At 41.6% G+C, this 21721-nt stretch overlaps 1 protein-coding gene across 2 annotated transcripts; it reads left to right on the forward strand.

Annotated features, from left to right (window-relative positions):
- Positions 1–2520: 2520 nt before the first annotated feature.
- On the forward strand, positions 2521–21657 carry grhl2b (grainyhead-like transcription factor 2b). Of its 2 annotated transcripts, none has more exons than XM_065472036.1 (16): positions 2521–2540; positions 4223–4394; positions 5187–5258; positions 6635–6994; positions 7623–7681; positions 7808–7964; positions 8742–8853; positions 12732–12826; positions 16518–16676; positions 17526–17583; positions 17760–17899; positions 20120–20157; positions 20319–20410; positions 21189–21274; positions 21389–21453; positions 21543–21657. In XM_065472036.1, the coding sequence occupies exons 1-16, from the start codon at positions 2521–2523 to the stop codon at positions 21655–21657; spliced, it is 1800 nt and encodes a 599-aa protein (XP_065328108.1). The 2 variants fall into 2 exon arrangements, with proteins under 2 accessions (XP_065328108.1, XP_065328105.1); XM_065472033.1 differs by having other exon boundaries at positions 5187–5254; positions 6622–6994.
- The last annotated feature ends 64 nt before the right edge of the window (positions 21658–21721 follow it).

Consider the following 21721-nt stretch of genomic DNA (forward strand, 5'->3'; position numbering starts at 1 on the left):
GGCCCAGGTGCTCTGTAAAACAAATTGGACAAGGGAGGATAGTAATCACCAACAGGGCACGCAAACACATGCATCCTCAGACACACAAACAGGAACACACATGCACGCACACACACTGCTGACGGTTTAACTGAATCTGAAACGTAATTTTTGGATTTCCATATAAAGGCGCCCGAAAGCATTCATAAGCAAAAGGCTGGCATGTTGTCATGCAAACACTTCCATCAAACCAGTTTGGAAACGTCTCCCCAGCCCTTTCTCAAGCTTCAACAAAACTCAGGTGCAGACTTAGACAACTGCTTGGGTTCGGAGGAGATGAAAAGTGGTTTGTTTCCCCCTGAAATGCAAAGGAGAAAACAAAGGCAGCAGAAGAATTTCACTTTTTATACGCTTACTTAAATACTAATACCACTAATACTCTATAACAACATATAGATATACAGGTCCTTCTTTTAAACTTCTCTTTGAGTAAAATAAAGGAGTTTTATACTTTAAGCTGCATCAGTAATGTTGATTAAACAGAATCACAGGTCTGCTGGGATTTTCTTTATATATGAGCAACACTCATCAGAGAGTCATTTTCTCCCAGTTTATTGCCAATTTTTATGGAAATTTCCAAAAATGGTAAATGGTATAACTCAATGAGAGGTTAAAAAAACACAGGAAAATTAACAGTAAAAAAGTAGCATGGATAAAAATGCTTCAAACTGGTGCACTGAACTGTATTTTTACAGATTTTGACTGTGCACTGCGTTTTTTGTGGGTAAATATGCACATTTTAAATAAAGCAACACTTCTTAATCCTGCGACTAAAAACATACAAAAAGATGTAACAATGTAAATTAAATTATACTCATTTTTTTGTTGTAAAAGCAAATTATGGCGAGGCTACTGTGAACATTTGTTACAGTCTTTGTAACTCAGTAACTCTGTAAGAGCTAAGAAAAGCTAAGAAAAAGGGGAAATAAAGGTGCAAATAAAAGGAAATAATTTTTGATGCATGTCAGTTGGATTCATATGTTTGACTCTCTGACACTCAGGACTTAGGAGAAAGCTAGAAATGACATATTCTTATAGTATGGGGTTAGATTACCTGTCATCATTCTCCTTTACTTAGACTTCATGGTATTAAATTAATTAATGCAATACACATTAAAACTCATGTCCAGGGGGTCATAACCTAAAAAAGAAGAAGCTGTAAATCTGTTTACAGCCTTATCTGTTTAAAATCTTAAACCATTTTACCATTTATACAGCTTTCAAAAATAACATATATCAGAATTGTACTCAAATAATTAATTTCCTACCACTTATCCTCTTTTTGTTTCTCTGTGACCAAACGAGTCGACATATTGTTTATATACTGAGTAATACAGTATAGTTTTATTTGCTGTGTCTCTGCTGTGTGAATGGACACTTGTGTCCATCAACCGTCTTCATTAAAAAAAGAAAAATGAAGTTTTATATTCAGCAATTACAGATTGTTTGCACCCCACCTGACCACTTCCACAGTCATTGTATGACACACACACACACACACACACACACACACACACACACACACACACACACACACACACACACACACACACACACACTGTTTGCTCTGGCAGGGTATTCCCAAACACTGGGATCTCCTTATACAATAGCTTCATTAAGGGGACAATGGCATTGTGTCAGCTAATGACAGGGCTCCTCCCTGCCTTCGCTCTGCTCTGAGATTACCTGGAACACACACACACACACACACACACACACACACACACACACACACACACACACACACACACACACACACGAGTCACTATTGAAATCTGAGGGGTCAGAAGTAAAATCAGCCGATGGGGGAATGAAAGACAGCCTGAGGCAGTGAGTGGCCAGTTCGAGGCTGTGCAGTCAAGCCTCGAGTCCTCCTGTTGCAAACATAATCAATCATAACAGAATCGAATCAAATCATATCTGAAGCCGTAAAAATCCGTAAATCTCATCTGTTTCCTGTGTGTCTTCGTTTTCTGTGTCACTGCGGCGTCTTTGCTTCGCTCGCAGGTAAGGTGGGCCTCTACCTGCCCCCAGCAGCCAATCGGCTCTCCTCTCCCCTCGACAGCAGCCAATCAGCGGGCAGACTCGCCCTCAGCCTCAATTGTTCCACTGTGAAAGAATTCAGAGCCACAAAGTTGACTGGCGTCCATTAAAAGAGAGTCAAGGCAAATATCGCAATGCGCCGCAGTATGACACGCTGATGTTTGTCACCGTAATCTACGTGTAAAGTGAGCGAGAGAGACGCAGAGGGATTGGCTGCTGTCTTACCTGCCCAGGTGGAAGGAGCGGAGGAGAGGCAAGCCAAACACAAACACAGGGAGAGAGAGAGGAGAGAGGGAGAGAGGGGCAGGGAGAAAAGAAGCGGGGCGAGAAAAAGTCGACTTACCTGTAGCCCAACTTCTGGCAACTCACTCTCACTCTATTACCTGCTCCGACTTGAAAGTCCAGTTTCACAAGGAAGAATCGTAGAGGAAGCTAAATATGTCACAGGAGACAGACAAGTAAGTGATCGAGCCAGAGGAGAGGATCTTTGCTGATTTCTACATGCGGGGGGAGAAAGTTGTTCAAGTGTTTTCTTTTGAGTCTGTTATTAGAACGAAGCTGCTTTAAACCCGGGATTACCTTTGTTTAGGACACACACACTTTTAAAAAAAATAAAAATAAGGGGGGTGTAAAATGGGGCTCGCGTACCGGTTTCGCTCCGTTTGGACTGTTTATGACAGATATGAAGCTGTTCTAGGGCCTGGAGGAGAAGCTGACAAGCTTGGCGCCGTGGATTTCATTAGAGGTGAATTCGCCATTTTTGACTGATTGGAAAACCTTCAGGGTGCAAGGACTGTTATTTTTAAACACTTTAGCTAAAAAATATACTTTTTTGTTCTGCTTTTGGATATCATTGCATCGTTTCCCTCCCTCCTCCTATTTAAGGCCTAGAGAGCGTGTTGGATCTGCTTGTGAATGGGAACAGTTTGTAAAGCCTGCTGGCCTCTTCTGTTGTTTTCTAACGGGATATACAAACTCCTTTATTTATTAACAATTTTTTTAAAGAAATCAACCTTTGGACTGCAGCGCTAAAATTTTAATAGAGTCGGAAGGATTTTGCTCTTGAAAATTAAAAATTAAAACTGTTATTTTTTCCTTAACAATCATAATAATATTAATAATACAGACCAGATGTTACAGGTGTCCTGCTTTCTCCAAATTCTGTGTAATTTAAATTGTGATTGTGTCTAATATTGTTATAACAGGGATTAACTGCATTAATAATAATCTTATGCCTTATTTCATTTACCTAGATCATTCCTAACACGATAATCAATTATTGTTTCATCCATTATCATCACTATTATAAGTATATGTTGCAACAAATATGGTTGTCAAAGTGTGGCTGCCCATAGTTGATTTTCCAGTTTTCTTGCAGAGCTGCTGTCTCCCGCATAAGTGGAAGCAGCAGGTGTCTGCCTCTATTTTGACACACAGCGTTAACATTTACTCAAACCCAGCAGATTAAAGCTCCAAAACTCCTAAACATCGCTCAGACGTCTGCTTTTCCGGCGACCGTCTTTCGCAATACAAGCATTATTTATTTGCAGCCGGGTAAAGAAAGCATGCCATCGTGCTTTTTTTGTGTGATACAGTATAAGGAAGACACAGTGGAGCTTCTCTTTTGCAGTTAGCCCTCTATTTTCTGTATAAAGGTTTGCATCACTGGTCGCAGGAGGGACGAATGTCAAATAGAGAAAGCGGATCTTTCATACACTTACACAGAGATCTATGAGAGAAAAAAAATCCTCATTAATATTTCCTGTGTAAATGTCTAGAAGTGTGTTGAAGCCACAAACATAAAAGCCAAATGAAAAATGGCCACTGTCAGACATGACAGGAGCATTTCATTGTGCAAGTTGCCACATTCGGAGCCTTTCCTGTGATTGGCTGAGCTCAGAGAGATGTTGTGGCAACACTGTGTGTATTTAACTGGTCTCTGATCTGATCTTAAGTGAGCCTAAAGAGCAAAGAGGAAAACACACACAGAAAAACAGACAGGCGTGAACGCTGCTCTAGCTAATCAGTTCATCCATCACAGTTCAGCCTGGAAAATAACAGTTGTCATGTTTTTTTGATCGCCTACCAAAAAAAAACTGTACATGTTTAAAACAGTGTTTAAATCCCTGTGCTTCTCAAGCAAACGTCTGGTAGTGGTGGTCCCCAACGAGAGGAGGGCGTACACCAGCGAGGATGAGGCGTGGCGGTCGTACCTGGAGAACCCGCTGACAGCCGCCACCAAGGCGATGATGAGCATCAACGGAGACGAGGACAGTGCCAACGCCCTGGGTCTGCTCTACGACTACTACAAGGTGCCCAAAACCTTCATAAAGAGCACCTGTTATCCTTCGCCTTTGATTCTTTCATGCATCTGTACCATTAATGAAACATTCAACATAGCAAAAGTGATAATGAACTTGGTGTGTGTGCAAGTAAGCCCTGTCTAAAAGCTCTAAACTGTTTTAGACAGTTTTTCTACTGCTTGACGTTTATGATGTCACTGAGATCAGATATCCCCAATATGGTCATCTCAGGCACTCACCTGCTGATCAGAGCTTTTTGTTTGTGAGGGGCAGCCAATCAGAGGAAAGCTGGCTGAAAGGAGATGAAATAATAATTTAAAAAAGCTAAATAAAGATAATTTCAACTGTCATGTAAAGACACTTGAGCAAAGTCCAAAGATAGAAATACAGAGCTAGAAATGAGCATGACAGGTCAACTTTAAAGCATAAATACAAAATAACAATGCTATTGTCCGAGGGGACTGTATGCTTTTCAGTGTCTCACACTTTAAAGTTTTCTTCTTTTTTTTACTTTAGAGGAGATAAACTCAAATATGCGAAAATGATTACATCTTTTTTTAATTAAAATGTAGCAGCACATTAATTAACATATTTTGGACATTTCCTTTCTATTTAGATTTGTCAAATAAGTTAAATCAGACCACAATGACAACTGTTTTAACTGAACCGACTGAAACATTACACAGCACAGAGGTCTGACGTAAACAGGTGACATGTTGCATGTGGGACACTAAACTGGGAGCTACAGCTCCCTTATAGGCTTGACCGAGAGTGACTTGACTGTCCTCCTTTTCTCTGTAGGTGCCCAAAGAAAAGAGACTTCTGCAACTTTCCAAAGCCACTGAAATTACAGAGGAACAGGAGAAGAGGTCAGTGAACACTCGCCTCGCTCAAAACACCACGAAAATATGCCCAACAAGGTGGTCGACGTTTCCAGCAGCAGGTGGAAACAAACAAGGGCGCTCAGTGCAATAAAAGTAGACAGTTAAAAGATGTTCTATGAAAACTGTTTAATACGAAAAGCCATGTCTTCAATAATTGCTTTCAGTTACAATAGTAGCAAGTCATCTAATCTAAGGTGGCAGTGATATGAGACAAACACCATGAGCGTGAACGTGTGAAAATATCGCAGATCAGTGAGTCTTGTTTCACTCCAAGCACTGATACTGAAAGAAAGAAGCCCAGACTGGACTGAAGCCAATGAAAGGCTCCCACTCCCTGAAGAAAAAAGAAGAATACAAAAGATTTGATGATATAATACGCTCCGGCTCTGGGAGCAAGCTGCTGTTATCTACTTACTGATCTGTAAAAAGGGAAACATCGCCTCATTTCCATTTAGACAACATGCTGCGTGAGTGTTTAGAGAAACTGTGCCTGAAAGCATCATTACATTTATTTTATTATTATTTTTCAGCTCTTCAACGCTGACTTGCCAATTAGTGCTAACCTTTAAATGAAAGCAGCTTCTCATTGGAGTTTTCTTCTTCTACATAAACCTGCATGTGTTGTATTTTAGTGGCGAACGCATTTTTACATCTTAAAATATGAAAAAGGGACTTTTGTAAAGACCTGCATTAACCCTCTGTAACCATGTTTATTAGAGTTAAGCCAAAAAGCGACCCCCTGAAGTTAAAAAAAAAAACAGCAAAGAAGCACAAAATACAGTCGCAATGTGATTTTTTCGGGAATCGGCTAAGTCACTGCTGTGTATTCATATACATTACAAAAACCTGCATTAAACATCATCAGATAATAATCAATGGTCTTGAGATTGCAGTTCATCAAATGCTTAGCCTTTCATGGCCTCCATGCAGGCTTTTTACCTGCATGCAACCAAAACCTGATTGTTCATAAACCAAAAAGCTTCCTGAAGTGCCAAAGCTTTTGCCTCCTGCAGACAGATTTTGCATATTCATATACAGATATCTATTTATAGTGAATGCATGTTTTACCTGTTTTATTCCATTTGTTGCTTTAGCGTACATCAACCCAAACCCTACTAGAGGTCACAAAAGACACCACAGGGAACCTTTCTTTTACTAAAACGAACATCAGTATTAGGGCTAGTTATGATTTTTTTATGAGTTTTTTATTTTATTATTTTTTGTTGAGGCCGTAAAGAGAGCAGCAGATATTTATCTCCAGATGTAGCTCACCCAATAATTTTACTACCTAATAGTTTGTGCGTTTCACAAGGAAGTACATGTAATCCTATTAATTCCATGTTTTTATTCAGGCCGATGTTGCAGAACAACCCCAGCAGCCAAAGCGAGGTGGAGACGGTGGACAACCGCGTTCAGGTCCTCAAGTCTGTCCCCGTCAACCTGTCCCTGAACACCGAGCACCAGGAGACCAAGCGGGAGCAGTTCAGCGGCTCGACGGGGTCGGGGGACGGAGGCTCTCCGGCTGTTGCCGTGGTGAAGGCCGAGGTATACGCGCCCGTCTTCATGCCAGGAGGGGGGGCTCACTACAGGGTGGAAGGAGAAGATTCGGCGCGGGTGATCTACGAACAGAGTCCGTATGAGGTGACCACGGTCAGTCACAACTCGTACGCCAAAGACGATGAGCAGAGCCCGCCTGACAGTCCGTACGAAGAGGAACGAGACGCGGTGAGAATGGAAAGAGTGTGACATGAACAGACACTGATGAAGATAAACATAGAATCGGCTTCTTTTTAAGGGAACACTGAACAAAAAAAGCACACTGTTGGTGTTAAACTTGTTGGGCATTGTAGTTTATGTGCTGTTGATGCCAGTAAAAGCCAAAATCTACAAGATAATCAGTGAATATAGCAACTGCCCAAAGCTACTCAGTAGACCAGAATGCATTGCAATGACAAGATCAGGTCTGCTTCTTTTCTTCTTTTGCTGTGTTGTTATTATAATCCTATAAACCACCGCTGCATGAATGATGAGGTGCTAGAAGGCATGCCGGGAAGAGAAATAAAGCAGGCACTAAAACAGGAAATGTAACAAAAGAGGACTGAAATGTCAGATGCTGATGATTTGTAACTGTATATGCTGGACAGAGACTGATAAATGTACAAATATGAATCACTCAGAGGTTAAAGGCTCACTACATTTGGCCTTCTGATGTGCTCCCTGTAGCTCGGAGGTCTCCAGCTGACCAGGACCTTCATGTCTTTCCACCTGCAGCATTGTTTGAGCAGTTCCTCTAAAATGTGCCTTTTTATTGAATAATTTCCTCTTTTTCTGTCTTTTTGTGCCTTTTCAACAGAAGTACCACTCACCTTCCTCTCTAGCCACAGGTGACTTCTTATTTCATCAGGAGGGAATGTAAGTGACTCAAGCCCACCTGCTATCACAGTGGCTGTGGCGTAAATGTTCACATGCAGACCATTTTGTAACCAGAAGAGCCTTTCGTTTCCAGTCACGGGGCTCTCGGTGTGTTTGTGTGTACAGCGACAGCTTCCAGTACACGCTGGACGCCACGCGCTCACTGCGTCAGAAGCAGGGCGAAGGGCCGATGACCTACCTGAACAAAGGCCAGTTCTACGCTGTGACGCTCAACGAGCTCAGCGCCAACAAGCGCCTCCGACACCCCATCAGTAAAGTCCGGGTGAGCATGTCCACATCCGTCTTTAATCTCACTGTTTCGTCATTATGACCTGTAGCAAGTAAAATTGCTAAAATAAAAAAATATAAACTCAGATGTTATGAATCGGATACTGCCCAGAAGAATATGTGGAGATCAAAAACAGAGCTAAAACAAAGGTAAGAAATTAAGGGGAATCTGTTGTTCTTTTCCTTATTTTATGTGATTGGCTGCTGATCGTATTACACATTTCCAAACTCCCAAATGAGGTCACCATATGCAGGAGTAATCCCCTTGAGCTAAAAGGCTTCAAGCTTCTCCAAATGTTCACTTTTAAAGCGGATTTTCTGCTATTTTCTCTTTGTGGTGTCAATAAGAGTATTATCGCTAATGTAGTCATCTCAAGGCCCGGCTCTGGCTGCAGATGGAGAGTGCAGATAAACTCTCAGATTAAGATAGAGTACAGTATGAAGTTGTGAAATAGCAAAATATGTGCCTTTAACTTCATAAAATGTTTTTTTTTTCATAGCTTGGCCATTATGATGTGAGTGTTTTGGCTAGGATAAGCAGGAAACAGTTAACCCTAATCACTCAGACAGAGTTTATTAAAACTTGGGTAAATTTTGAGGTGATCATCCCCTTTTTGTTGTTATATTGATGCAAATCTCTGGAGATAATCTGGGTCCAAAGTTACAAATAAAAGCCAAGCTGTAATATAAAAATGAATGTCAGATAGGACTGGTGTTGTCTGACTCATAAGTCGTGTTAACTTTTTGTTTTCTGTCTCGTCTCCCTCCTCAGAGTGTGATCATGGTGGTGTTCAGTGAGGATAAGAACCGAGACGAGCAGCTTAAATACTGGAAGTACTGGCACTCCCGGCAGCACACGGCCAAACAGCGAGTCCTGGACATCGGTGAGACTTTCACTGCCTCCCTCCTTTTTTTCTTCATGTTTCTTCCCCATTGAACAGATGAGTGAATGAAAACACACAAAGCAAAGGACAAGATGACACATTTATGCCGGAATGTGCTTAACCAATAAACACAGCATTGCTAAACTGAGAGCAAACAAGCCTCCACCCAGATGTCTGTCTGTGGCCGTACAGCTGCCCACCAACAGACAAGAGGCTGGGCCGTGGCACACGCACACACACCTGAGTCTCCTAATGTCTACGTATGGCTGAGACCCACCACTTAAATCCTCTAATCTCTTTCACATTACCTGGGAGACTGAGCAGAATACGAAATTGTGAAAAGAGAGAAAAACAATAATCCGAAGCAGGGTTCAACTTGAAGTTGTGAAACTCCGTCTCACAGCGTTTCCCACGGGTAAACATGTTCTCATCTGAAGACTCATAATCGTCACACTTTTGACCTTTTGTCTGCCGTCGATTTTCGGTTGATGCATTTGAATTTGAACCGTCTTTTTCTACGCCTTGTTGAATGAGTGTGTGTGAGAAGCGTGTAGGCGGTTTGCCTTTTGACAAGCTAGGGCCTGCTCGGAGAGCGGAGATGTAGAGGTATGTGGGAGAATTCGATGGGAGACGCACACACAGACATACGCAGCTTGTCGGGACAGGGAGAGGAATGCTAGCCACACTGTTACCTTAGCTGGTTGTGGTCTGTTGGAAGTAATTCTTCCCCAGTTTAGATCTTCATCTTAATTCTTATATTTATACAACCCGAGACAAGTCCCAATCAGCCTACAATTCACACACTTCTTTACATCTGCCGGGATACACGATCCAGAGGATGCCAAACCCGTTAACATTTTGGACTTCTTTCATTTTTAGTCAAGAAAATATTGGTCAGTTTGCTTTCGGATGGGTAGATCCACTGGAAGAACTGAACATTTTCAAAGACAGTTCTGTCAGGACCACTTTAGTGAAAGTAGGCTCTAATCAGGGACTAAAGATATATGATTAATGCTGCTGTTGTAGTCATAGAGAATTCAGGCCAATATTTAGCTTGAATATATTGAGTCACATTTAAATAATATGTTATGAGCTTTAACTTGTAGCGTTTGTAAAGTTCGTTCTTGATTTTTTAAGCTGATTTTGTAAATGTTGTGCTCCATTTTTTCTCCCTGGTTTTGTGAGTCTGTTCTGTTTGTCTGTCTGTTGGTCTGTGTGGTTGGGCCGGCCCGGCATGCCTAGATTAAGTTAGGCAAGTAAGCACGATGTGGAGCAACAGTTTTCTGACAGTTTTTTAAGGTATAATAGTAAGATAAAGATATAACCAAGAGTTCAACTGGAGGCTTGTTTTGTAGTTGTAGTTATGTGTGGAATAAATAACCTTTTTCCCTTTTTTCCTTTACATCCTTTACACAAAGAAGATTTGAAGGTTGCAGCTAAATCCCAACTTTCAAATCAGAATTTTCAACTGGAACACCCCTCAAGTCAGATTTCCAACTCAGGAAGTTGGAGAAACCCCAACAACTCCAACTTCACAATCCAAATTCATGTTAACATTAGTAAAACTGTAAAACTAGAAATCTGTGCAACCACTGCTATGTATTTGTGGCTTGCTTATTTAGTGTGTCACAAATACACATGGAGCTCAAGAGCAAAATAAAGTCTGGACCCACAAAGGTCAGGAGTGACATCTGATTTCCGAGATAAAAGTATACACAGCAAGTTGGATATAGCATGAGGACAAGGAGCTAGGATGGAGGATGGGTTGCAAAGCAGCTTGCAGAGGCAGCAACTGAGTTGAGCACTCAAAGCACTTTCTAGGATTCACACGGGCCAACTCAGGATCCAGTATCTTGGCATTAAATGTTTTCCTAAAGCCCTGTGGAACATCCATTATTGACTTTTAATCTTGTTTGTTTGGATTACTGTGTATTCAGGACAGACAGAAAGTATAGTAGTCTCGATGATAAACAGAGCCTCCTGTTTCCTGACTGTGACCACGGATTTGAAAGTGATATGAGGCCTCTAATCAAAACATTTCTCAAAATGCTGAACTGTACTTCTAAAGGGATCTAGAGCCACTGAGCTACTGCTGTGACAGGGCACCCAGGCAATCCTAGAAGATAAAACCTCAGTTTGCAAGAGGGCTCAGTGTTCAGATCCTGGACAGGACCCCACTTTGTCTAGACGGGTTCCCAGACTACGATAAGTGCAGAAATGATCACACAGCGGACAACAATAAAATAAGAGATTGTTATAACTGAATGAAACCAGAGATGTGTTCCAAAACTTAAATAAAAAAGAGGTTAACTAAAGGTAAAGCATGCTAATTTAGGTGTTAATGAGCCAACATAAGAGTTTCTGTCATCCAAGACTGCTTTGCCCAGGTGCACCAAATGTAGCTGTCTCCTTTCCTGGTCCCTTCATAGACACATAGGAAAACACAGTTAAGCATTAACTGTCACAGTTAAGAGAAAGAGTAAGAGTATATGGCACATTTTATTATCCAAATACATAAATAGTCTTCAGATAACTGCAAAGCAAGAACTTGAATTCATCTCAGGATTAACATGATTACTTGGAGATTAAAAGTATTTTACTGCTGGTTTCATGTAATTACATGCGTGCGTCTGTTTGGAGGAAGTGTGGCAGCTTTTTCAGCCTGCATTTCTTTGACACCCTGTTTGGCATTTGCTAGTGTAATGAGTTTCTGTTTATAGGTGTGCATATATGATACAAAGATCGTTATCATGTATCAACAGGGAGACGAGAGATATTATCTGCACACGAACACGCTCATCTTTCTACAAGTATACATTCGTTAAAGATCATGCTGACAAACCAGGCCAGCGATCGAGGACGGGCCACCGTCCCCGCAGCTACAGCTAGCTCAGGCTGCGCGCAGGCTGTAACTCGAAGATATTCGGTGATCTGAGGTGAATAGCGAGTCGTGGGGGTTAGTGGGGATGAGGCGGGATCCGTCGTGCCCCTGGGCAGCGTCACAGAATGGATCATTTGAATGGGCCTATTTAAAGTGGGCTGTTAGCAGATAGGCATGTTGCTGCTCGCCTTGCAGCTTTGTGCACCTGTTCAGAAAGCAGGAAGTATTGCTGTAACGGTGGTTAGGTTGAGGGAGGAGATGAGCAGTCACTGACAGAAGGGGCGGGGGGCGAACTGAACTGAACAGTTCGCCCTAGATCACAATTGGACCTCATCCTCCCACACGAAGATTTTTACTCCAAGGCCATTTCTTGGAGATGATGGATGGCGCCATTTTATACTTTACTTAGTGGCAAAAACTTGCACAGCAGGCAATGCTTTCTTCATTATCTGCATATTTGTGGCGTTCCTTCCGAATAACAATATAAACCTTTGGAAATGGGCCACATGAGCACAAATCTCTCCACAGTTTTACAGTGTAAATCCTCAAAATGAAGGGACGCATGAAATATCTTTGCTAAAATAGACAGATGTAAATTCATTCTTACAGTAATGATAGTCATGATTCACTCTTTACATTGAAATAAAATCCCGGGCCACATATGAGTCACTATGCCAGCATACCACAGCCCTGCAAGTCCATCCTGTTTGTAAGTCTGAGGTCAACAATATGAATCTGATGCACTCATCTGACTGGCTTTTAATGTGGTCCTCTGAGGCCAATAGTCTTCTGTGTTTCCTCCTGCTGCCTTTGAAGCCCGAGACTCTGTTTGCTCTTTCTGATAAGGCTTTATATCACAAAAGTGAAGCGTGTCATTTCATTGCTTATCTTAAACAACAATAGCTACCTGCTTTTATTGACCGGTTTGAGGGGCGGTATGACTGTTTGCTGAAGAACTCATACTTGAAATGAACCGTGTCCCCGTGTGTCCCCACAGCTGATTACAAGGAGAGCTTCAACACGATCAGCAACATTGAAGAAATCGCCTACAACGCCATCTCCTTCACCTGGGATGTGAACGAAGAGGCCAAGGTACAAATTTATTACGGCTGGGTGTGTGTGTGTGTGTGTGTGTGTGTGTGTGTGTGTGTGTGTGTGTGTGTGTGTGTGTGTGTGTGTGTAGGAAATAAATGTCATTGTAATTTTCCCAGAAACTACTCCATAGTATTTACTCTTGCTGGAGGCGTGTTGGAAATAAGAAAAAGCAGTGGGACAGGTTTTTTGAGCTGATTCAGTTGTTGGCAAACAAAAGCACTTTCGAATGTGATGCAAGCACCTGCCTGACCCGTAGGCATCACTAACGCTCTTGCGCTCATTTTGAAATTGACGATTGATTCCTAAAACGTTGGCAAATGGTTTCTGCCGCTGTGATTGGAGTGGTTTTGACTGCGTGTCATAAAACTGCCGGGCAGTGTTGCGTAGCTTTGCTCTGTTTGTCCTCCTTTGTGGCCACTCCTTAAACGGAGCCCCGCCGGTGTTTGAACTCCAGAGTGCCCCCAAGGGCCAACACACACACCAGTCTCCGTCCCCACCCTCTGTTGTTTGTTTTGCCCTCATTTCTGTGTGAGCACCAGCGACTGTGTGAATCACTCCGTGTTGTGTGCCTCTTTCATTGTAATAGCAGCCTGGGGACAAAGACAGTGCTGGAGAAAATGCAAGCTCACTTCTCTAGATAAATATTTGCTCTGTCTGTTCATCTTTTTCTGTCTTTCTTTCCTTCTGTCACTCTTTTTGCCTCTCTGAATCTGCGCAACTATTGAGCCTGAACATATGCATGTTGAACCACGGAAACAGGTGTACTGCCCTGCTAGTTTAGTGTATTTGCTCTTCTCTGTCAGGACTAAAAGAAAACCAGGAGGACTTTAAAGACACAGAGTCTTTTTCACTTCCATGATATGTTTTTACACGCCTTTTTTATGCCTGATAGCAAGCTGAAAAACACTACTTGTCAAATGAATAAGATGTAAGGCAATAAAGAAGAACACAACACCCAGAGGCTGAGCCTCAATTAAACACAATAGAACTATTTTCAGAGTAAAGCACAAATGATATGGTGTACACGCCTGAAACAGAGGTTCCTGCTTTAAGTGCTTTTTATTTGAAGAAAAACTTATATCAGGGGCCACTTTAGTCAAAAGAAGATTACAACTATTATACTGTTCTATTGTGTAAAGTCTAAAGAGATCAAAACAGTTCAGAACAACAGTGGCAACATCAGACACAGCAGAAAAAAGAGGGGCTTGGGTGGTGGTGGGTTGCAAAGTGGCTTGCAGATGCAACGTTTAAATAGTGTGCCCTGTATAGTGTCAGCATGTCCTTTGACATTGTTGAGTTGACTCATCAGCAGTGGAAAATATTAAATATTAAGAGTTATTGGCCTTCTTTTGTTGAGCTGCATTCAGAAGTCACAGTTCTGTCACCAAGAAATCACAGTTTTTGTCCCAGTTTTGGGAGATTTATTTCTATTTGTTTCCATTCAGTTTAACCTTTGCTTTTAGTGACAGGTTAGGTGCAGATACCAAAAACTCCTTGGTTAGGTTTAAGAAGAGATTGTGGTTTGGGTTACAATATGGTTGTTTACACCATTATCCCTGCAGACTGAAAAATGATGCCTGCCCAGTGACGGCCAGGGACGTTTGCAAGCACCACCTTGTAATGAGTTGAGAGTAACATACCCGTTTCACTATTTTCTAATGCCCGTGGGTCACGGCACTGAAGCCTAAAGACACCTTGTGTCTATCAGAGAGACACAGCTTTGTTAAAACAGCAGGATTTGACCCGCCCGAGCATAAAAATGGACCAATGCTACATAATATTTAGACACAAGAGCCCATCTGTCTAGAGAGAAAAGTTATTATTGTACGGGAAGACAAACAAACTACTCTGAGAGAAATGGGAGATTTTTTTTTTATTAGCCTTTTGCACAAGTACTTGATTATTTTTATTATATTTATTTATTATTTTAAACTTTTAATGGAGTTTATTGCATCATAAGTAGAAACCAGAGAGAGTGCAGAGCATAAGTTCCCATGTAATATTTTATTTTCATTTTATGAGGCCGAGTAATCTTCCCACATGTCACTAAAGTACATGAGTAGAACTGAGTCATCTCAAGGATTTAAGCTGGTAGTCTTCCAACAGGGTGCTGTTGAGAAACAGTTACTCGATCTTTATCAATTTTTTTCTTTTCTTGTTAGCGGCTCACCTTGCTCTGCCATGCATTTATAAACGGGTGGTGCAGTTAACGGTTGTAGCTTTGGTGTTTATATAGAAAAGAAAGAGTATCAAAATTCACAGAAACACAAATCAGAGAAAATAAAAGTGAGAGAAGTACTGCAGAGCAGAGAATAATAAAAGAATGGCGCTTTAGCATTGACCCTGCCTCTTCTCCACAGGCTTTCCTCTTGGCTGCTGTAGCTAATGGAGTTTTTATGGTTCAAGTTAATGACCAACCTCCTTGGCTTTTGTTGTACTGCGCATTTATAACACAGACCAAAGATTGATGGCGATGTGTGCCGAGGCTTGACGAACAAGAAAAGCAGAAACATAACAGAGTTTCTTTTTCTAACTGATGGGAACACCACCACATGAAAAAGAAAACAGTTTCTCACTGATCTGTTATCTCTGTACTTTTGATTTTTATCTGCTGAGAAGAAAACACATCGCAGGGGAAAGGAATTTTGTTTGTTAGACACTTAACAGCCAAGTGTCTGTCAAAAAAAGGGGGGAAAAAGGTTCCCACTGGCTAACTAAAGGTGTTTCAGAGCTGACAAAACTATGTATGCCGAACATTTGAGTTTGAAAATTAAAACATACTGGCTCGCTTTGGGACTTAGATATGGACAGACTCTAACAAGGTGCTGGAAACATTCCTCAGAGATTTAGATTCATATTGAAATGATAGCATCACACAGTTGCTGCACGTTTGCTGGCTTCACGTCCGTGATGTGAATCTCTCATTTCACAACATCCCAAAGGCGCTCTGTGGGATGTTGTGTGAGGCCATCAGAGTACATCTGAACTCATTGGGGTGATCTGAGATTTTGCGTGTTATCCTTCTGGAAGCAGCAATTAGAAGATATATACATTGTGTTTAAATGATACCCAATTGGTACTAAGGGGCCCAAAGTGTGCCAAGAAAATTTCCCCACACCATTACACCTACAAGCAGCCTAAATCATTGATGCAAGACAAGATGGATCCATGGTTTCATGTTGTTTATGTCAAATTCTGACTCCACCATCTAAAAGTTTCAGCAGAAGTTGAGACTCATCAGACCGGGCGACATTCTTCCAATCTTCCAGAGTACAATTTTGGTCAGCCTTAATAAATTTTCTGTTCTCAGCTGACAGAAGTGTTACCCAGTGTGGTCTTCTGCTGCTGTAGCCCATTCAGAGATGCTCTTCTGCATACCTTGGTTGTAAAGATAGTTATTTGAGTTTGTGATGCCAACCTGTGAAGCCTAGAGATGATTGTGTGGGAAAATCCCAGTAAATCCGTTTCTGAAATACTGTCTGACAGCTGTCTGATGTGGTTGTCTTGACCATGTCTGCATGCATAAATGCACTGAGTTGCTGCAATGTGATTGGCCTGATGGGATATCTGTGTTAAAGAGCAGCGTATCTAAAAAAAAGTGAGGACTGAGTGTACTTTTATTCCTAAATTACAGAGTTAAAGTATTTTAACATTTCCACCTCTCCTTCCTTGTTCTGTGTCCCTGAAGATCTTCATCACAGTGAACTGCCTGAGCACAGACTTCTCGTCTCAGAAGGGGGTGAAGGGTCTTCCTCTGATGATCCAGATCGACACTTACAGCTACAACAACCGCAGCAACAGGCCGCTGCACAGGGCCTACTCACAGATCAAGGTCTTCTGTGACAAGGTGATAGACCACTTCTTCTGTATTTCTTTATATGTGGAGTCCTTTAGCCCGAACCAAATGCGCCTTATTTGTTTAGTAAGTTTGATTATTCTTATTTTCTTGACTCATTAATTTCTCAGGAGAGATTTTAAAGGGACAGTCCAATCCAATCACACATGTGCATGTTTACCCTCTGGCATATAATGCCGTTTTTGTCCATCTAGATTGTTTTGGTGTGAGTTGCCCAGTTATGGAGATATCAGGTGTCGGCCTTCTCTTGAATACAATGGATATAAAAATGCACTTGCCTTGTGTTACTCAGGGTGACAATAAATACCCTCAAAAACTCTTTTCATGAACTGTGACCTATTTACTTAAAAAAAACTCATTAATCTTTGTTGTGAGCTGTTTCTTTAATAATTAAAGGCACCTAAAATGTGTGACTTAAAGAAGTTGTAGTTTAAAGGACTATAAATGAAGTTCGTGCCTTCATTTTCTGTACAGATTAAATAACAGCTCAAACAGTGAACTAAATTCAGAAGCTTGAACAGAAATACGCTACTGTGAGTTTAACTGCTGTCTGGTTTTGTCTCAGTTCATGTGGCATTGACGTGAAGTCATTAAGCTGAAGTTACTTGTGTGTTCTGAGCTGCTGGGAGTTACCAGTAAGAGGCGCACTCACTGTAAAATATTCAGACAGGTAGCTGCAGTGAGGCAGTTATATCATGACATCAGTCCTCCCTCTAGTGGTCAGCTTATGCATCCTCTGCACAAAATGAAGCTTATACACGCACACACACACAGATGTGTTTTTTTTTCTGAGGCTTGTTCGTATACACAAACTGATGTCTCTTTTCTTTTTGTTTCCAGGGAGCTGAGAGGAAAATAAGGGATGAGGAGAGAAAACTGTTACGCAAGAAGTCGAAAGGTGCGGGCGGCGTGAGAAATAATTTAGTTTTGAATGAAAATGAAAAAATAATCAGAGAAAATTATAGCTCCAGGGTTCAGTTTGAGGTTTGCAAATCACTGTGAATATATCTCCCCTTCATAAGTAATAATTGTTGCTATTCATATTCTGCTTTTTTCATTTGGACTTATCTCCAGGGAAAGACGGAGGCGTCGGGGTGATAAGTGTCACCAAGAAGTCCGACACCACCTATTTCAAGACCATGACCGACTTGGATGCCCAGCCCGTGCTCTTCATCCCCGATGTTCACTTTGGAAACCTGCAGAGAGCCGGACAGGTAGGTCACCCCTTCTTCTTCTTCTTCTTTTTTAAAAAAAGAAAAAAAGCAAACTTTGTATTTTTGCAAAAATGTAACCCAAAATATCTGAATTTCACACACGTCCTAAGAGTAGATAAAGAGAGCCCCAACTCAGTAGGTGGCAACATGAAAGAGGAAACACAACGGGATAAACAAAGACATATTAAGAAAACAGGATAAAAGGAACAAATAATGGCGTGCCTGCAGAGCCTACAGGCTGAGAGGAAGCTTACCTCGAGTCTGCCTTTGGCAGAATTAAACAAAAGAGATGAAAATATATGAAAATGTTCAGTCATTAATATTATCTGTGAGTGGTGAAAGTATGTGAACCTTGAGGATTAGCAGGTGAAATGAGAATCGGGTGTGAAGTGAAACCATGTTTTTATATAGCAAGCAAGGATCAAAGTCTGATCCTTATAATATTGTGGAGGAAGTGTATCGTGGCATGAGCAAACAAGACCAATGAAAAAGGGTTTTTGTCGCTCATACGGCTGGAAAAGGTTACTGAAGTGTCTCTGAAGAGTTTTAACTCCATCAATATACAGTCAGACACAAATAAAGACTCGGTGGGTTCATAAAAATCACTCCAGATGTGTAACAGCTGTAGCACAAGACTGAAAAACAAAGGTGTGCACAGGAAGGCTACAAGAGAACGCTACTGCTGTCAATCTGCTCTTGGCCAGAGGAGCCCGAAATAAAGTTTAAGGGTATAAATAAGAAGCATTATGTTTGGAGAAATGAAAACACTGAATCCAAACACGCAAGAATTCAACATCCTTCCATATTTTGCTGGATCTGTGCCCAGAAGGATGAAACAATGAATATAGCAGCAAATTATAATTATAAATTATACAATCAAAGAAGAATAAAATGAACCTGCTTTCTGGAAGTCAGTGATTCCAGACATCCTTTTCTCCAGCAACACTTTCCAGTATTTCCTGGGGGAACCTGGGGCATTCCCAGGGTTGACAAGATATACAGGGTGTATCAAAAAGAATAATCCAATTTCAAAGTGCTTTCATTCCTCAGCCATTTAACCAGTAATGATCAAAACACGTACTCTTTGCTGGGGAAGCAGAACAGCAGCCGTGACTCCAGACATACTTGCATGAGATGAGTTTGACTACTGTATGGACATATGCTGTGTGTCTGGAAAGGGACACATCACACATTTGCATGTAAAACTTTTCATTCAGCATGGATTTTAAAATTTACTGCAAGACACACCACCCTGTATAATAGTGTTACGGCCCCTTCCTCCAAGAAAGCCTAGAAAAGGGAGGCCCCATTCTAACCAAAATCTCAAAGCATATCAACAAACTCTTTTTGACCTGGAGGATCAACAGTTCTACTCCAGGCTCCTCCAAGAGTCTCACCCTATCCCTAAGGCTCAGCCCAGCCTCCCTGCACATGAAAATCATTTGGGGTGGCCGTAGCTCAGGAGGTAGAGCAGGTCATCTGTTAACTGGAAGGCTGGTGGTTTAGATCCCTGGTTGCTTCAATCTAATGCATCCATCGGAATATGAATCTGTGTGAATCCTAGATAGAAGAAGGGCTTGTGTGAATGAGCAGGTTGTGTAAAGTGCTTTGACTTTAGAAAAGCTATATAAGAACCAGATGGTTCACCAGTTGTTGCCTTTAGAATCTCATCCAAAACTGGTGCCTTGCTACTGGGCAGCTTCTTAACTTCCCCAGAGACCTCTGCCATTGTAAAAGTCTTCCTTCTTCACAGAGGACATTTGGCAGGGTTTAGGAGTTCCTTGGTCAGAGGTTCTCCTCCCAAACCGAACACGGCTTGAGCTAAGCCCTGCTATCCAAGTCCTAAAAGTCCTAATTCAGTAGAAATCTTGTGTGAGGACCTCAAATGTCCAGTTTATATTCAGAAATCCATCAACATTGTGGAGTTAAATATACTCTGAGCATTACACCTGATGAGTTACCTCGAACACGGCGTGAAGCCATCTTAGAAGGTTCACATACATACCCCAACAGAAATCTGTACTACTCGAGAAGTTTCTCCAAAAACAACCGAGCAAAATATTCTCATCTCATTTGCTTAAGTGTTTTTTTAGGAGCCATGTAAATCATTTATGTGCAGAAATATAGAAAATTCCAAAGACTTTTAGATTTATTTCTGCGTGTTTTTATATTTTCAATAAGATTAATTTCTGCCACTAATACCTAACGCTTCCTTTTCAGGTGTTTACCTTCAACACAGAGGAGATTGAGAGAGAAGGGTGAGTACGCGTCAACACGAAACTCCTGTTTTCATACAAATATAAGGCATGCAAATGAAAGCAGTTGAAGATAGCCGCCTCAGGCAGAGGAAGTGCACATCACCGCAATGGAAAAAAGAAGACGTGCTTGCGTTTGACCTGACGCAGTTCTGTGTTTACAGGAGTGTGGTGGTGAAGAGGATGTTCAGGTCGTCAGATGAAGATCTGTGCCCGTCTCCTCACAAGCAGATCAAAGAGGAGGCGCACAAGAGAGGTACGAGCACGGCCGCCTTCTCCTACACCTGGACGTCATCTCTTCTGTCTTCTTTAAGTGACCTTCCAGAAATGACAAAGTCCAGGAAGGAGAGCAGGGAAATACGCAAGAGAGTTTGACATTTCTAATGATTAACGATGCAATTTATAACAAATCAGGCCCGAGAAAGGGATACACCGTGCCCAGATCCTTTTCCATTCAGATATTTTCCATCATACGTAATACGAGCAGCACTATTTACGCTTAATAACAATTCAATCATTTTGATTTAACTGATTATTTGGATAAGCAACATGAAACCGTTCTCAGAAGCATCTATGATTTGTCTTACCGGGTAATCTTCTGTATGTTAGCAGATAGAGGTACATTTAGCAGCTGTTCTGGAGCTTCACAGATGCTTACGTTTCCATTTCTTCCAAGCACTTCTTCTTCTTCTTCTGTGAGACTGAAAGTTCATTCCTTGCAAGGTTCACTGAGTCACATCACCTCCTTTTGCAGCCTCCCGGCTGTTATGAAACTGCATTTTTCAGTTTTCCGATTGCTTATTTAGTCTGTAAAATGTCACAAAACAAAATGTGTTTGTGTGGCCCCAAAGGACTGTTGACATCAGATGAAAAGCAGTAAAAGGATTTATAAATGGTTGCTGATTAGTTTTATGAATGTGACAAATGCGCAAACACAATACCTCTAAGTGCTTCCCTCTGTGCGCTCCAATCATAGGCACATTATTATGTATATAAACTAAAAGGTGGCCTGCTCTCCTCCCTCCTGTCTGCAGTGCTGCTGTATGTCAGAAAGGAGACAGACGAGGTGTTCGACGCTCTGATGCTGAAGTCTCCCACGCTCAGAGGCCTGATGGATGCTGTGAGTGATGCCTCTCTGTTTGTACGTGGGAACTAATGTCAAAGGCACAGTTTGCTTGCAGCCCGAGCGCCTGTTCATAAGCTGCTTTTTTATTTTTTTTTTTCTCATTGGTAGATATCAGAGAAATATGGCGTGCCCACAGAGAGGATAGCCAAGGTGTACAAGAAAAGTAAGAAAGGGTGAGTGAGGCAAACAAAAGGAAGAGTAAACTAACTTGGAGCTTGAACTTCTTCCACACGAAATCAAACTTTTGCTGTTTTTGCGGCAGGATCCTGGTGAACATGGACGATAACATCATCGAGCACTACTCCAACGAAGACACCTTCATCCTCAGCATCGAGAGCTACGCAGACGCCTTCAAGATCATGCTGACGGAGATTTGACAGCTTGTTAACTGACTCAAGAGACTGTGGGGGGAAAAAAATCAAAAGAGACGCTGTGACTGGT

Source organism: Pelmatolapia mariae, linkage group LG22 (assembly GCF_036321145.2).
Source record: "Pelmatolapia mariae isolate MD_Pm_ZW linkage group LG22, Pm_UMD_F_2, whole genome shotgun sequence".
NCBI classification, from domain to species: domain Eukaryota; kingdom Metazoa; phylum Chordata; class Actinopteri; order Cichliformes; family Cichlidae; genus Pelmatolapia; species Pelmatolapia mariae.